General features: G+C 40.3%; 2 protein-coding genes across 4 annotated transcripts; both read right to left on the bottom strand.

Annotated features, from left to right (window-relative positions):
* Positions 1 to 767: 767 nt before the first annotated feature.
* Positions 768 to 8,879, bottom strand: LOC103154142 (transcription factor AP-4-like). 2 transcript variants are annotated; one of them, XM_007575326.2, is made up of 7 exons: positions 8,342 to 8,879; positions 5,091 to 5,256; positions 4,873 to 4,971; positions 3,469 to 3,639; positions 2,298 to 2,450; positions 2,020 to 2,184; positions 768 to 1,491 (listed from the first exon to the last, which is right to left on the bottom strand). In XM_007575326.2, the coding sequence occupies exons 1-7, from the start codon at positions 8,428 to 8,430 to the stop codon at positions 1,336 to 1,338; spliced, it is 999 nt and encodes a 332-aa protein (XP_007575388.1). In that variant the 5' UTR covers positions 8,431 to 8,879; the 3' UTR covers positions 768 to 1,335. The 2 variants fall into 2 exon arrangements, with proteins under 2 accessions (XP_007575388.1, XP_007575387.1); XM_007575325.2 differs by having other exon boundaries at positions 3,457 to 3,639.
* A 1,716-nt stretch (positions 8,880 to 10,595) lies between these two features.
* Positions 10,596 to 16,949, bottom strand: mvb12a (multivesicular body subunit 12A). 2 transcript variants are annotated; one of them, XM_007575327.2, is made up of 10 exons: positions 16,813 to 16,949; positions 15,166 to 15,255; positions 14,793 to 14,876; positions 14,590 to 14,689; positions 14,368 to 14,497; positions 13,010 to 13,153; positions 12,823 to 12,932; positions 11,722 to 11,780; positions 11,563 to 11,628; positions 10,596 to 11,469 (listed from the first exon to the last, which is right to left on the bottom strand). In XM_007575327.2, exons 2-10 carry the CDS (start codon positions 15,253 to 15,255, stop codon positions 11,404 to 11,406), a joined length of 849 nt encoding a protein of 282 aa, XP_007575389.1. In that variant the 5' UTR covers positions 16,813 to 16,949; the 3' UTR covers positions 10,596 to 11,403. The 2 variants fall into 2 exon arrangements, with proteins under 2 accessions (XP_007575389.1, XP_016517978.1); XM_016662492.1 differs by having other exon boundaries at positions 15,166 to 15,283.
* Between the last annotated feature and the right edge of the window lie 542 nt (positions 16,950 to 17,491).

Below are 17,491 nucleotides of genomic sequence, written 5' to 3' on the forward strand. Positions count from 1 at the left end.
ACTCCTGTGTCAAATCTCCAAATCTCGGGGGGGGGGGGGGGGGGGGGGAGACAAAAAAAAAAGGAAAGGTGACTTATTGCAGGTACTTTTGGCCTCGGCTCGTCGCGCCCCTGCAGATCGCCACGGTGACGACTAAAACAAGCACCTCTTAAGTACATTCTTCCATTTAAACACGTCAAGTTTCACACACGGTGCATAGAGAACTTCACCCCATGTTTAAATGATAGCGACAACAAAAAAAAAAAGAAGAAAAAGAACAACAAATGTACAAAAGATGGAATTGCATAAATCCCAACATCTCTAGTGCATAGTCACCAAGACCAGATGGTGGATTCAGGCCCTCAGGGGGAAATGCTGGAAACATGATTCATGCCCATCTGTTTCAGAACTTCGATGGAAACATTTGTAGATTCCAAAGAGTCTGATTCAGTCAAACCGTCTCGGGTTGATCGCTTATTTACAAAAAATGCGGCACCTGAATGTTTTTCATGCAACAAGCCGACATCAAGTTAAAAACGTAATGGTGCGTTTTTCTCCTCCCTCCTGTTAAGAACAAACAAGCAACAACAAAAAAAAAAAAATGGTAAAAGAAAAGTCGATTAATTTTAAATTACAACAAAACCTTCAACGATTGGCGACCCTGACACTTAAAAAACAAACAAAAATAAAACCATCTAAACTGAAAGACCAGAGAAGGAATTCAGCTCATTTCTAAGGGCTTATTTAGAGTTTAAAAACAGCTTTTTTTCCTCTTTTTTTCTTCTTCAAGTAAATAAGATTTTATGTGTAGGTTCAAATTGTGAAATTTAGTATTTAATAGCTTAAGATTTGACAGCCAGCAGAAATATACGAAAAACAAAACATGTGAATAAGAATCTCCTTGCTTATTGTGTCGTTACATTCAGCTTTCTGATAAATTGACTCCTTTAGATTGTAGCTGCACGGTCAGGAGTGACAGAAAGAGGGCGACGATGATTCAGGGACTATAAGGAGAGCACGCACAAACGTGAAACATCAGGGGGCCGACAGCCTTTTTTTTTTTTTCTTTCTTTCTTTCCTTATTTTTCTACAAGTAGACCGTTTGATTATTCAAGTAGCTGCAGAGATCCAACGGATCCTGCACGCTGACCCTCCTACCTCTTCAATACTCCGAAAAATTACAGTACAAAACTTGACGCAGAGCTTAAACCACTGGATTTAGGAGTTTAGGTAATGCCAAAGACAGATTAACGTGAGTAGTCAAGCTCCTGGAGGGAATCTTACAGTGAGTAGGGTGTCTTAAGTGTTTGTGTGCGTGTTGGGGGTAGGCAGGAGTTCAGGGTGGGTGGGAGCGGGTCAGTTCATCAAACAGTCTTCGCCCTCCGTGTCCGTGTCTGTGTCCGAGCAGGCGGTGTCCATGGCGACGTGGGTGGGGCTGACGATGACGGCTCTCCTCTGCTCGTCCTCGGAGCTGCCTCTTCTCTCCTGGGTGCGCTCGATGTGCTGGATGGCCTGGGAGGGGATGAGCAAAAAACACGAGCATCGTTACCAGAGGTGGGCGCAAATCTGCTAACTGCAGGCCTAGTGTTTTTTTGCTTAGCGGTTTAGCATTTTAGCAAAGAGTAAAACGCTATAATTTTCTCAGTTATTTTGTAAGATTTTCAATTGAATAAAGCTCAATGGTCGAATTTAGCACTTTAGCATTAGTTTCTGCTAAAAACCATGACAGCCTAGCACTTCAACATTAGCAAAACTATGTTTATAGATGGCGCTTTAGCGTTAGTGAAGCCATTGTTTATAGTTAAGTGTTTTAGCAGAACTAATGCCTACTGTTAGCGCCTAAGACTTAGCGCAACTAACTTTTATAGCTAGCATTTAGCATTAGCAGAACTTATGTTTATAGTTAGCATTTTAGTTAGCAGAACTAATGTTCATAGTTAACACTTTAGCTGAACAAATTTTTAGAGTTGGCGTTTTAGAGCTAGCAGAACTAATGTTTATAGTTAGCGCTTTAGCGATGGCTCTAGAACAAGCTCCAACCTGCACAATGGTGTCCAGGTTCTGTCTGGAAGTGGACACGGTGCTGGTGTGGACAGATGGGCTCATGGTCACCACAGTGACGTGATGGTGTTGGTTTAGTGTTGGAGCTGGGACGATGACAGTGGGGTGGTGGGTTGGAGCAGGCGGAGTGGGCGGAGCCAGCACCTAAAAGACAGAAGATCAAAGTGAAACCAAAGTCCAGATCTCATTTTTCCTCCCCCAGTGATTCTCATCGATCTGGAGCACAGGGACCCCCGGAAGAGTGGAGCGTTTCTGACCTGAGGACTGTGTGTTTGTCTGTCAGCTGCAGCGGCGTGGATCTGCTGTAGCCGCAGCAGCGTCTGGCTCTGGATGAGGGCCTGCTCCTCCTCCACCTGCTGGGTGATCACCTTCAGACGCTCCGGGTGCAGCTGGCCGTCCAGAGACCGCACCTACGAGCAGATATCAGTCCAGTTAGAGCGCGTCCTCACAAGAGGGGTGTGGAGCATATGTGACCGCACAGTATTTTACCCACAACACGCATCAATTACAGAAAAAGAAGAGGAACTTCTACTTTAAGGTTTTCCCAATAAAGTGTTTAACTAGATTTAGTTCTTTACTGGCTCTATAAAACCACCCAGAGAGCCAGTTTGGAGCCTACAGACATTTCTACGGTAAATGTTAGCTTTTATTAACCAGACTTTTTCTCGGCACCCTGCAAAGAGATTCCCTAATATTCCCGCTACAAACGTGCGCAAAACTATTGCAATATTCCGCTAAAGTAAAAAAACAACAACAAAAAAAACACGCAAATCTACAATGGTGGCGTTTCCGTTAAATAAGAAATACAATTAAAAATCACACGTAATTAAGTTAGTTTAAGAAAACATGCTGATATCTAACCAATTTCTGATGTCTGTATTGGATCAGGACAACCCATATTTAAAACATAAACAGTGTTCAAATAAACATTTGGAAGCTGCTCTGAGCTTCACACACTCAAGAGGAAATTTACACTAACGTATACACACAGTTCATTAAAAATTATGTTAAAAACTCCAAAAAGGAATAAAATGTTTTGGACTTGTGACAGAATGAGCTCGCTTTAAAGAGATCAAACTATTTCTCAAGATGTAGGCGACTCCTTCAACTTCGCAACTGGGAAATTCTGGTCGAGTCTATAATTACGCTCACACAGCCGTCAGTGTTCAACACCCTCCCCTCTTGTTCAAGCTGCTTGTTTGAGTTTCTGCTTGTGTGCAGCACCTGCTGTTCAGGTAGATCCAGGATGTGACCCGATCAGGACGTGGCTGACGGGCTGATAAACGTGTCGGCGCCACAATCAGCATTGTGTTTGAGTGTTTGCTCTCCTACAGCGTGGCTCAAGGGCCCTATTGGCTCGACATGGAGGACAGGGTTCAAATACACGGGGGAAGAGTTTATAATGATTAAACGCACAGCTGAGATCACCTGCTCCTCCAGCTGCATGCGAGCCGAGCGCTCCTTGTCCAGCTGCTGCCGCAGCTCGATCATCTCCCTCCTCAGCTCCTCCACCTTCTCCTCCTCCAGCGTGTCCGGAGACCCGATGCCTTCGTCCTTCTCCTCGGCTCGCCTCCTTTTGGGTGAGGAGCCGCTGAACTCCTGCAAGAAACGAAACGTGACGTTGTAAACGCGCGACGCCTAACGGAGCGACCGAATCGAACCAGAACTCTGCACTGGAGGCAGAATGAAAGAAAAAAAAAAAAAAAAAGAGCTGAAAGTGCGTCTGCAAGGCAGACCTCAATGATCAAAACAAAACAAAAACACCTCCGGCTATAAAACACACACCACCACATGCTGCTCAGGCGTTACCAACACCTGCTTTCAAGATCAAATGCAGGACGACATTTTTGTTAGACAAGTTCTCGTCTGACTAGTTAGTGGTGTCTGGTGAGTTTTTACTTTTTTTTTTTTTTTTAATAATTATAATGCTGGCTGAGAAAAATCTATAGGGTGAGTTAACCAGAGATGTCATACTCCAAAGTTTTAAAGTGGCTGGGAAATTTCGGTTTTAATTTTGATTTCAATCAAAATAAGATATAAATAAATCAACATAAAGATTCGTAAAATTATTCTGCTAATCACCGTTTTAGATGGGAACCCTTCTGAAATGTTGGGCTGGTTGCAGTCATCAATATTTACCGATGTTTTCCAATGTTACATGTTCAGATTCATGGTTTCTGCAGGTTTTACAAACTCAAATTTAAGACTTTTAAAGACCACCATGAATGAAATTTAAGACCTCTTAAATGTACAAACTTCCTTCAGCCAAGTGGCCATAAATTTGCAATTATTTATTATAAAAGCAGAAAAAATGCCAGCAAGCAAGACAGGGTATATTAGGAGCTAGTTAGCTGTAGCATCAACTGCCTTGCATCACAGAACGCAATGAGGAAGTCTCAAATCTTTGCCTGAACAACAACAAAAAAGGTGAGGGGGGAATAAAAGGATACTAGATGGAATAATGCCGCCAAGACCAAATTTAAGACTTGTGACATTTTTAAGAATTGAATTTGATACATTACAGTCTTAATTTTAGATGCATGACTTAAACTTTTTAAGGATGCACGGCCACCCTGACCCTTATTATTAACACTGCCCCAGCTTTACTTAACGGTTGGATATTAATGTGTTAGAAAATGACCAACGTCGGCCGATATTGATGTTAATGCTGATATAGCAACACAGTGAGGCAAGCAAATATTTAGATAAAAACTCCATAAGCAGGAAATGTCAAAGAGGCAAAAATACAACAACACTGAGGCTTAAAACCAATAAAACTAGAGACGTTTCCAGTCACATGCAAAAATCTAGAATTGGCGTTCTGATCCCAACCTGGATGAAGCGTTTGAGCTGGTTGTTCTGGGTCAGCAGCTGGGTTTTTTCCTGCTCCAAGGTAAAGATGTAGTCCGCTGTTTGTTGAAGGATGGCGGCCTGGTAAAAGGAGAAACCAGCAGCTCAAATTAGGGTTGAAAAACTCTAAATATCGACAGTGAAAAAGGAATAAAACTTTAAAGACCCGGGTTTGCTCATTACAGCGCAAGAGGAGCTACCTTGCTGAGCTTCTCTCCGTCTGTGTGTGGCAGGAGTGTTTTGAGGGATTGAAATCCGGCGTTGATGCTCTGCATACGCCGCCGCTCGTTGCTGTTGGCGATTTCCCGACGGATCCGTCTCTCCTGGTCCTGGGCCGTCTCCGGACTGAGGGGGATGTTCGCCAGGCTGAAAGACATTGGAAGGAGGATTAAAAATGTTCTCCCGCGAAGAGACAAAACGTCTTACTTATCCACATCTGCACACCTTCAGCACTTTTTTTTTTTAGAAAAAAAAATCCAAAGAATGACATGCATTTCATGTAACCCCCCCCCCCAAATAAAATCCAGTGCAACCAAGAAGCCCCCTAATTAGTCAACAAAGTACATGTGTGAAAACTGACACTGCAAATCACTGAATCCACCACTTGAAACACGGCAGAGGCCGTATCATGCTGTGGGGATCATCTTTGGACCTAAAGAGTCAGCGCACAGCTTCTGTTGTCACAGCTACAAACTAGTGGTCAGGCCCGAACTCTGGCTGTGGGGATGGACTCAGATCCGAGCCTCCTTTGTAACTGTCCATAAAGACAGTTACAAAGTCGGCCTTCTGTCACCTGAAGAACACTTCCAGGGGATTGAAGAACCAATGTCTCAGCAAGGCCTAGAAAAACCCGTCCATGGAATATCGATCAACATATTTGTTGCATGTTTGCTTGATGGTTTTGATGGTGGCATTTGAACTGCCGTGTTGCTGTACAAATAAACTAGACTTTTCTCTAGAAGGGACAGAAAAGCTGGGTAACTGGTGGGAAGAGGGAATATGAAGATGGAGCTGAATCTGTCATTAAAAGCTAATATCCTAAAACTGATGCCTTGTTTTATCTCCCTTCAAAGTAAGCCTAAACAAAAAAACAACAAAGAAAAAAACAAAAAAAAAAAGTTCAAGTATATTTTTAAGTGAAAAAACGTCAAAAAAAGTGGGGAAATAAAATACGTTTTGATACAGATTACAATTTAATCTGTATCAAATTAAATTGTAATCTGTTTTACCTTTTTTAAGTTTTACCTTAAAAAAAAAAACGCACAACTAAGAGGAACAAAAAAACTTCCTCTTTAACTAATAGCTCTGACGGTGACCTCTTCACATTCCTGATGTCTGGCTCCACAGGTCACGGGTTTGGCTGAACTTGCTGCCCCCCTCCAGCTCACAGTGCCGGGCGGCGTGCTAGTAAAAAAACCTCGCTCTCATTTACTGCGAGGGGGCGGGGGCACCACCAACGACATAAACGGTCACAACAAACCTGAAGAACCGGATCGGCAACGTTGAAGTCGGAAGGTCAGAAGCAACACGGTTCACGTGGCTGCAAAAGCTCGCAGGCGCCGCTGAGCAGCCGTGCTGTCTGAGTGAGAAACTTCAATCGGTTTGTAATGCAGGCCTCAGTTTCACTGACATTAAATAGCTTCTAAAGCAGGAAAATCTGGAATAATCTTTTTTTTTTTATTTATTAAATGGACAGTTTTTTAAGTTTAAAACACCAACTTGGAGGTTAATTTGAGTGTGTTTGTTGTTTTTCTACTTGGATTTTTCTCAGAAAGAAGAGTGAGCTGGTGACAAACTTTTAGTGATCAGGTTTCACCTACAATCATTTACCCTCACTGATTAAAGAGACTCTCCTCACCGGAGAATTTCTGTGTAAAACACTTTCAATAAGCAATTTTTTAATACTCGCACCGTTGAAGTTTATTTTATTCCCTGGGAATCAGAGCTGTGAATTGCATTTTTGTTTAAATTCTGAATTATGGTGCAACAGAAGCTTCCTTAAGTTTCTCTTGTTTTATTTTTTAATCATCCACAGTTTATTGGTTCATTGTTTTCAAATATCTGTATACAGAGAGAAAAAAAATAAAAATTGATATCCAACATACATTTTTTTAATTGTTTCAGAATAAGACTGCCAAATACCATCACCCTGAATGACATTTGAAACAGTGAATATTGGATTTTTGAAGGAATAGGTTTCTCACCAGCCCTGACCTCAAAACCAAACCATGGCTGACTTGTGTGGAAAAAAAACATTAAACAACAGTGAATATTTTATAGTAACAAACGCACTGAAAACAGTTCCAGCTCAATTAACTGAGACTTACTCTAACCACGAAGGTATAAGACTCACATATTGTGCCAACACTTTATGGTAACACCTACATTTTGTTAAAAGTTGGCAATTTTGCCAGAATTACAACTTTTAAAACGGTTTTACATCCATAAATAAATTTGATCATTCATATAATATCTTGCTAATATAAACAAAGCATGTTTAGTTCAAAATAACTAAAAAAATATATACAACTTAGGTAAAAAAATCTCAGAGAAGAGATTTAAAAACAACAAGCCAGCTGTAGAATGATGTCACATTCTGGAGTAATGCGCTTCCTTTCATTTCTACCGCTAGGGGGCGCGTCTTCGAACGGTAGCGGTTAGTGAAATGTGACACCACCTGCAGAAGCAGCAGGCCCCCTGGCACCGAGAACAATGCTGTACGCCATTAGCATTGAGCTAACGCTTTGTCTGCTATTAGTCAAAGGCTCATGTGTGTACCCTAGCTTGTGTTGAGCGACTTATTTAAATAATAAATATATCGTGAACACGGGTTTAAAGAAACCCAGTCACAGTTAATATGGTTGCTACTAAAGTGCGCAGCGACATATGACTTGCTAGCCAAGCTAAGCTAATTTTAGCACATGACAACGTCGCCCGCTACAGGGAGCAGCTGTTTAAACACACAAATACCGAAGCCGAAAACCTGCTGAACGAACCCAAACGGTATACATCCACCCAGAAAGTGGTTATTAATGTTGCTCAGTGGAAACTAGTTGGGTTTTAATAAACTATTGTGATTTGAAACATGATTTGGTGCGGCAGCGGCGATCATGATAACTACCACGTGGTTGGCGTCCATCTGGACATGAACGTATTCGCTCCATCTCGCTGTCTCACAGAGCACCCATCTACATACTTTCGCCTACATAAATAACGCATCTAACACAGGTTAAATTTAGAACAATATACAATAGTTCTCAATAAGCGCGAATGTGACAAAAAATAGCCAATTTCTACAAGCACATTCCAGCTGCCAGTAGCTAACAGCTAGCATGCTACTCGAAGTCCCCTCTGCACCACACACACATACACACACGCTACGGCCACATGAAAAACCCTTCACGCACATGGTAAGGCTGCACCACAAATTATTATTACGCGGTTTACACACCTGCAAAGCCCGCCGATAACATCCTTCTCCGTCCGCTTGAAGTGCTGCAGGGATGTTATCTTCTCTGTCGGCATCCTGACATAGTCCATGCTTTCAAAGCCACCTTCTGTAGTTCGTGTTTGCTGTTTTCTTCCCCTTCCCACTCGTGTGCTCTCGTTGAAGTATTGTGTTTTTCGTTAATATCGCAGAACCCGCAAAGGCGACCCAAGGTAGCGCAGTTCCTAAAACCCCGCTCTAAAATTCAATCTGAGAAGGAGGGAAGGAAAAACGAAAAGTAAAATCGAGGTGTTTCTTTCCACAGCTGATGGGGTTCCCTCCAGCGTGTGTGTGTATGTGTGTTGCCTTCCAGCCTCCGCCTACTACGACTGTGTATGTGTGTGTGTGCGCAGCTGATCTGTGTGAGGCGGGAAACAGCTGGTTGGAATCAGAGCTGGTTTTCCGGAAAACCGAACAAGCAGGGCTCTGTTGTTGAAGCTCTGCAGCAGGGACTGCAGTTCCGCAAATTAGCCACGACTGAACAAACAGTACCGATTAGAACTGCAGGAGACAACTGGGAAACCGTCTGCGGGACAAAGAAAGCATGTGTGTGTGTGTACTGGACAGTGTATATCCAATACACTTCAGAAAGTACTTTGTGTCCCATGTCAACATCTTTTTTGGAAATTTATTAAAAACAGAAAACCAAGAAAATATATTTGCCGAACTATTCACAGCGTTGAAACGCCAAGCTGAACTCTCTGTGGACTTGGAGACTGGATTGTCGAGAGGCATAAATCTGGCAAGGATCCAGAAACATATCTGCTGTCTTGAATGAGCTCAGTGACTTCCGGTGTTCTGACTGCACCTGCATTTAGAGGTGAGCTATACTGCGTTATTTTGGTATCGATCCAATCCCAAGTAAATATAGAGTCTGTATCGCCAATACCGATGCTGATAACACTTTTTAATTTAAGATTGATATATCATCAAAGTTTTGATCTTTAGGTGTCTTTGTGTCATTTTAGCCAAACATAAAACTGCGATGAGGATGTTTAGACAAATGGATAGAAAAACTAAGAGCAACTATATGGGTCTGATATTTCTAAGACTCTGTTTCGTTGTCTCTGTGGAAGCTCTTAAAAACTACTTAAGCTTTTTTATTGTACTAGGCTTGTCTGTTAAAATTTCATTCTGAGTCACTTTTATTTGGTCTATACTAAAACAACTGGTTATAATTTAATTTCAGTTCTATTTACAGCTTTGTGACTGTATCTCAGAAAGGTGCTCTATAAAAAAAAACTTTACTTAGTTTGCCTAAAGGAATCCGAAACTTTAAAAAGGCCAACGAAAAGCTTGTGGAAACAGCCAAGACCGTCTTCACGATGTAATCATTTTAGATTATTAGAAAAAACAAAAACAAAAAAGCAACTGGACTAATACCAAAACTTAATTGAGAATCAATGTTAAGTTAAACAGTTGGTTAATGTCAATCTGATGGTGAGATTGACATTTAAACATACTTATCTAAATCTGAAGACATTATTTCAGGTTATTCCTGCGTCATCTTAAAAGTGTAAAGCTGAGCCAACAAAGTCCAACATGGGAAGAAATTTAATTTGTCTTCTTCAGGGAGACATTTACCTTTACACAGCATTCTCACAAAGGCAACCATAGCATGCCGTATGGAAGACTGGAGGTAGAAAGTGTGAATATCCCCGCTTAGTCCAGCAGGTGGCAGCATTTTACAGAAATAGATTACAACAATCAGGATGCGCTTTATGGGGCACGAATTTGTCTCCGTTTTCGAGTGTTCAAAGATTATTGTGAACAAATTCAGAACCGACTTTTAGCTTTATGAAACACCCTAAATTTGATTAAGATAATTTTAAAATTAACTCGATTCACCTTTGAATCAAGTCCTGTTTCCGATTTAAGACACTTGAAGCAGCTTATCAAGCATTATTCATGTCTTATGAGGCAGAAACTCCAACTTTCCAAATACAACATTATGGCAAAGTTTTGAATCCACCTTGAAATCTTTATGAATTTGTTTTGTTTTCAAAAAGTCACACTTAACATTGGCTACTTTCTTAAAAAAAAAGAAGAAAGCACCTCTCCTCATAGTATGCTTGCTTGGTCTGGTACCAGGACTGAACTAAAAAGTTTAATGAAAAAAATTGCAGAACTATTTATCAAAACCATGTATTATGTTCTAATTACATTTTTCTAATTTAAAGCAAACATATAAGGAAATCGTTGGCAGTTTCAGTCTTCTGCAAAGTCTTGCTTTATGTAAAGACGTCTTTATGTTTAACATACTAAAACTGATGTGCAAAAGTTATTTTTTGTCAGGTCTTTATTTTTCAATCTGTAAGAGTTTACTCTAAAGCTCAGAAAAAATACAGTTCAACAACAACAAATATTTGGTCCTAACAAAAAATGCCAACGTCTTTCTGTGCAGAAGCACATATAAAATCACAAAGTTTCAACAGAAGTTTGCTTTTCTTTCAAGAAAACTGGACCATGTCTCTCAAGACATGTTAGTGTAACAGTGGAGTTAGCGCCATCAACGAGGCTTAGGGCTCTGCCGAAATCCTGACAAAAAAATATTAAAGCTAAAGAACAGACAAATATTACAGGAAACAGAAAAGAGCACGAAAAAAAAAACATCTGTAGTGACAAAGTGCATTTCCTTTTTAGGATACAAATACTATACATTTAAAATCTACAAGTAAAACCAAAGAAACCTTGGGTTTGATGCAACATATGTTCAATTCAAACTAGTAAATACAGAGATTTATAAAACTAATTACACCTTTATCCCTGTGAAGTGAAACCACCAGGAGTTTCCTGGAGAAAACTAAATTCTATGAATTCTTCATTTTACATACCCAACATACAAATAAATGGCTTTTAGGGTTCCTGAATGGTAGATTCAACAAATGAATCTAGAATATGAACATGATTATTCTTGATTCCCACCGTCTAGTAAGCCGTTACCTTGGAAAACCCAATGGAAACGTACAGTAAAGTAACAGAAATAGTCGATTGATATAATGGGATTGTAACGATCACTGAACAGTTTATGTTGAGATGGATGGTCGGATCCTCTTGGCAGCGGATTCCTCCACCGTAAACGTGTAGTTGTACTGAAAAGCCAAGAAACAAAGGAGCGTGTTTTCCATTTTTAATTGCAGCTTGAGGACGCGTGACTTAAATCCAAGGATCACAGCCGAACCTACCTCATTTTCAATGTCCTTCACAGACTTTATGCGGATGTTGTTTAGTTGGGAATTCAACTGGAGAGCCTGAGAGAAGCATGGCGAAAACAAATAATATGCAATTCAATGTCAAAAACGTCAAACATTATTAAACAATCACACAAAAGAGAGCAACCTTACTGTGCCACTTGCTTGCAAATCAAAATCTGGATGCAGGCTGAAGGGGACTCCATCTAAAGCTGCAGGAAAAAAAAAAAGAAATTTGGATCCTGATTAATTAAAAAAAACAACAACAACTTACAAAACATTTCTGAAACGCTTCTCCCCCATTGTTGTTGGGCACATCCCCAGAAAATACAGCGACTGAACCAAAATGACAGAAAACTAATTGGCTGCAGTAAAATTGTCAGCTCTTTTTTTCTTTATTTTTCACACAAAGTTAGGGCTGAAACAATTGGAGTAATCATCAACGAATGAAGTAATCGACTGTTGAATATACAGATAAAAAAACAGGCCAATTGCTGAAAGAGCAACATATTCAGAGATGTAGCTAAGCCAAAATTGGAAAAAAAAAATGTAGCAAAGGACATACTTTGGACATCCTTGATCTAGATAGATAAAGATATGCATCTAGATCTATCTAGATAGATATATCCATCTAAATAGATCTAGATACATCTCTATATCTGGATCAAATGATGGCTCATTAGAGGCCTAAGAAGAACATTGACAATGATAGGAAAGTTGTTACTACCACCTGGGAGAAAACTAAAACATGCAGGATGCCGGCCCTGTGAAGGAAAGAAGAGACCAGCTGCACAGGCAGGCTGCGAAATGAGATGCAGGTCATCGGTATCAGCAACAAGAGACCGTGATCGGCGATCACCGATCATTCACTTTTTCATGGAAATCGGCCGATTATGATCGGTGGCCGATCGATCGGCACACCTCTAGTGTATGTGTGTGTATATATATATATATATATATATATATATATATAAAGCCACAAGTGAACAGCGTGAAGAAAGGATGTAAGACAATCGGGGATCGTCTTACATTCTGTCATTTAACTGTCTCCAAGAGGTGACAAACATCAGCCAGAGACATGAATGTTTGATGAACGTGTAAAAAAACCCCTGATGTCCGATGAGTCGGGACACATTTTACTGGCCGGTGTGAACAGTCATCATCCCAGTTGATCCGATTATTCAAGACAAAACATTGTAGTCATGTGGGAAGGGGAACCATTAATAAAAAAAAACCAAACTGTTCCCTCATCACCTGTAATGGCCTGAAGACTGTTGTCAGCAGGTGTATTCAGGACGTCCCCGGCCTGCAGGCTGTGCCGGCGATTACTCAGCCGGCTTTGCTGCGGTATAGGAGGAAGGTTCCTGCAGCGACAACCAAACGTTGACACATGAGGCATCCAACCTGCACAACGTCTCAGCGTCTCACTCTGGACTCTTACCTGGGCCGGAAAGGAAGAGCCGGAGCGGACGGTTCCTCCAGAGAGAGACTGCGCATCTCCAAGCTGATGCTACGAGGTTTAGCTTTGGGGGTGGGGCTGGAGAAATGTCCCTTCCTGCACCACAGCACGTAACCATGGATGTCGCTGCACAGATAGTCGTTGGCAAGTTAAAAACTTACAGGCACGTCTCGGTTAATTAAAATGTTCAGTGTGGGATGGCGTGGAGGTTCTCGGCCTTATTGTTGGGTTTTGTGTCTTTGATTTTCCTCTTGATCATAAGATTCTCTGTGGCGTTTAGTTCTGGCCAAGTGGTTGGCCAGTCCAGTGCTGTGATAAACTAGGCACTGCCGCAAACTGATGAGCATATTTATGATGGTTTCCATAGTTCCCAAGTAGCCAATAAGTAGGGGTGGACATTTATCATATCGGTTATCATTTATCGTGATAAGTTTCTTATCACGATAAGAGTTCCCATCATGATAAATCCTAATTGGTGGTGTTTAAAATCCCCCCAAACTGTCTATATTATCAGGATTGTTAGGTTTGCTTCTTTTTTTTTATTTTAACCACTGTTTGCTCAATGAAAGCATTAATTAAATACCAATAAATTGGAAAATGCAGTTACTGTGTGGAGTTTAGTGACACAAATCACACTTCTTCATGTGGCTGGTGTCCTAAAGAAGCATGTTACCAATAGGAATGTTTTTCAAGAGAAATATTTGTTTGTGGGGAACAGATTACTGTGACACACAGTCAGAAAAGACGTCATAGATTCTTCTTATGGTCAGTTTTATCACGCAAAATATCGTGATAAAACTTTAAGTCCACATCCCCCGCCCCAAGCAATGTCTGTAAAACCTTCACAACACAACTCAAGCAATTTGAATTCTGTGACTATGAAGACTAAGTTCCCAATGAAGTGAAAGATTTACTCCTAAGTGAAATGAGGCCCTTTTTTCTGTTTATCCCAATAGAAACATTTATGCAATTGTTCTTTATTCAGGAGTGGCTTATCATAAGAAGAAGGGCAGCTGTGGCTGCCCTTCTGTGTGTGTGATACTTCTGTGTGTGTTGGCGCTTGAATTTGCTGACTACCCTCACCTTTTATGTTTTCCTTTTAATCTTCCTAAAGCTGCACTTATTCTGTTGGTTTGCGCGTCTTCTACCACACTTTTTCCTTCCACTCAACTTTCCACTAAGATGCTTAGACACATTACTCTAAACAGTTGGTCTCATCAAAACAACCACTTGAAATACATCACTGTGTGTGTGTGTAACAAATCTACCAGGGTTGTGTCCAAAAACACTTTATCATGAAGATTCAAGATGAAGAGCTGCCCCGTATGAATGCTACTAACCCCACGTAAGTGTAATGCTGCAGCAGCATTTTGCTTTTGGCTGTCAGTTTGATGTCCAACACAGCCGTTTCTACGTTGGCCACCGGGGACGTGCGAACGACCACCCGCTTCTTCTTGGACACAGAGGTCTCTGAACACAAAGCGTTACACAAAATGCTCGTCAAGAACGCAGCGAAAACAAAAATGCATCAACATTCCAAGCCTGAGCAAGCCTGTACGCACTTGAATCAAGGAACTCTCTGATGTAGCTGTAGCCGTGGGGAATGGAGTCCTTGTCTGAGATGACCTGAATATCTGAAACCACCACACTGCCTTTCAGGTCCTAAAAGGAGAGCGACACGGTTCGGTCATGGAGCAGAAAAGGCCACAGAGCGGTGTAACCTAAAGCATTTGTTAAATGCAGCAAACGTCTCTCTGCGAGTCACCTTGCTGTAACAGAGGTAATATCCAGACTTCATGCCAAAGCCGCGCGTGAAGTTCGCCGCCGCTCCGTCTTCTGTGATGCTGATCTGCAGGAAGTTGAGAACATGAAGAAAAATGCACAAGAAGATCATGTTTTCCCCATGTAGCTGGTTGCTAAAGTCACAAAAATATGTATTGTATTTTCTGGGGAACTTTAAATGCAGAGCCGAGAGATGAATGTCGTTTTTTAAATCATGCTAACCTTACAGTATTGAGCTTATTGTCACTCGCTGACCAGTTCTCCAGCCATACTAATTAAAAAGATTTCCTTCTGAGACTAATTGTACCGAAGCAATAAGGCCAGACGATGCTGCACCTCAAATTTCCGTTTCCTACCAGGGTGAAATCTTTGGGGCAGCAGCCGAGGTTGGATGTCCAAGCCACCGCCGTCAAAGGCAGGACTTTTCCCGAATCCATCAAGGACATCTGTGACAGAAACAACAAAAAAGGATAACTATATCTTTAATTAATTTAAAACACTCAACACCCTTAAAACATTACAGGTTAATAACAACACTTTCTAATGTAGCAATGGATTGATGTACAAATCCCCTTTAGAGTGACTTTCTGACGTTTCGGCACCGAGAAAGCGTATAATTTATGTCCATGTGACAGCGAGTGGGAAATCACTCAGGTCAGCAGAGTCCATTGTTTCAGACAAGCAGATCTCATTGAGTCTGCAGAGTTCTCAGCAGACAATGCCAAATAGAAAGAAACTATTCAGAGAAAGAAATGTTGCTCTTACAAGCAAAAGGAAGTGGCTTTTCTCCTCAAAGCAGAGACTTTAATAATGCTTCTAGAACACGCAGTACTGACACTAACGAAGTGCAGATAGCAATGCTGCGCTTTCTGGTTTCCTTAAGCAAAATGCTCCTGCTGGAGAGATGTTTTTTTTTATTTTTTATTTTTTTTATTGTGTTTGATTCCTGAAGATCTGAGGACCACAGCAACATTCAGTTTCTGTGCACCACAAATCTGGAAGAAACATCCAAAAAACTGCAATGATGCTGAAACACTGAGTTCCTTTAAATTAACGTTGAACCCATTTGTTTTCTGCCCTTCATTATTGTTAATAGTTCTTATAACTATAATGTTCCAGTTCATGAAATGAATAGAATTTAATCTAAATTTATTTGTCTCAGGGTAAACGTACATTTTTAATGTCTGTATATTTCTCTGGTGTTCCTTACATCAGTGTGTATTGCGATTAATTAGATCTAAATTTTTTAAAGTAAATTTCAATGTGATTACTTAACAACTATCATTCTACATTCTTATTTTATTTTCTGTTATGATTGTTGATTACAAGCTTGCTCCTCTGTAAAGCTCTTTTATATTTAGCTTAAATTTGCTTAAAAATGGAATGAATAGATTTGGAGAAGGACACAGTTTGTTTCTCAACACAAGACTTATTCATAAAATTAACACGTTGCTCCTTGTCACCTCTGTTACCAAACAAATTGCTCTCCTGTAATTTCAAAACGTAAAGAAACAAGCTAAAAAAAAACAACTACATATATATATATATATAAAACAGAACAATGTATTTTCCCTATAAAAAGCTGTGTTGAAAATGGATTAATAAACTATTTATTTACGGCGATACTTCAGGTACTTTTTTTTTTTTTTTTTAAATCAATGTGTCCAAATCAAGATCTTACTCTCATTTGCCTTGAAGGAACAACAATAACACGTCAGATTCAGGTACATTAACTCTTTCTTTACGTAGCTCTAAAGATAACCAGTCGGTTTCACAACAACCTCACCCTTAAACATTAAACAATAAAGTCACGTAAAGCATAGTAATGCTATGTGTCACATTTCCAAATTTATCCAGATAAAAACTAATTTAAACGGTAAAAGCTGAACCAACCTTACACTCGACTGTTCAGCCGGGAAACCTGACTGTTTCCTGCTCAAAAAGGCACAAACGCTGCTTGTTTCATAAAGTGACATACAAGCAACAAAGGTGGAAACACTTACCTTGTTTGTGAATCAGTTTCTATTTTTTCGGGGTCTTATATGGAGAATAAAGAACTTCTCAGCTACTAGCCGAAATATCTCGGTCGCAGTCGTGGAAGCAGGAAGTTCTCAATTCATCCCAACTACAACTCCCGTCAGACCCCGAGGCATTACGTCATGACGAGGGAACAAGTTTGCGATGTTAACCGCAAGATGGCAGCAGCGGTATTTTTGTTACAGCGGCACACGGTTGTACCAAAAGAGGAATACACATTCATAGCCGCTGTTTACATAAGTAAGAAAAATATATTAACATTTTTTACATTACATGGCAGTCACCTTTTTTGGCAAGATGATTTGTCATAAAATTAAATTCCTCTCAGTCAGAACTACAAACAAAAAAACTTTATTCTGGAAAGGACAAATGTCATAACTCTTGTGGATGTTAAAATGTAATTTTCAGGAGCATTTTACAGGTCTAAAGAGAAATACTTTTAGGAAATATTTTTTTAAGTTTTCTGATGAATTCCAATCGAGCTTGCAATGTTAAATATTAACAACTATCAGGCTTCCATTTTCAAATATCAGTGCAAATCAAAACTATTTCATTTGCCCTTATTTTTGATGGGAAATGTTGACTTTCAAGATACAAATAGCTTTTTTTTTGCATTCACATGCTCCATTTGTATAAAACTTGACG

This window comes from Poecilia formosa, unplaced genomic scaffold, assembly GCF_000485575.1.
Source record: "Poecilia formosa unplaced genomic scaffold, Poecilia_formosa-5.1.2 Scaffold375, whole genome shotgun sequence".
NCBI classification, from domain to species: domain Eukaryota; kingdom Metazoa; phylum Chordata; class Actinopteri; order Cyprinodontiformes; family Poeciliidae; genus Poecilia; species Poecilia formosa.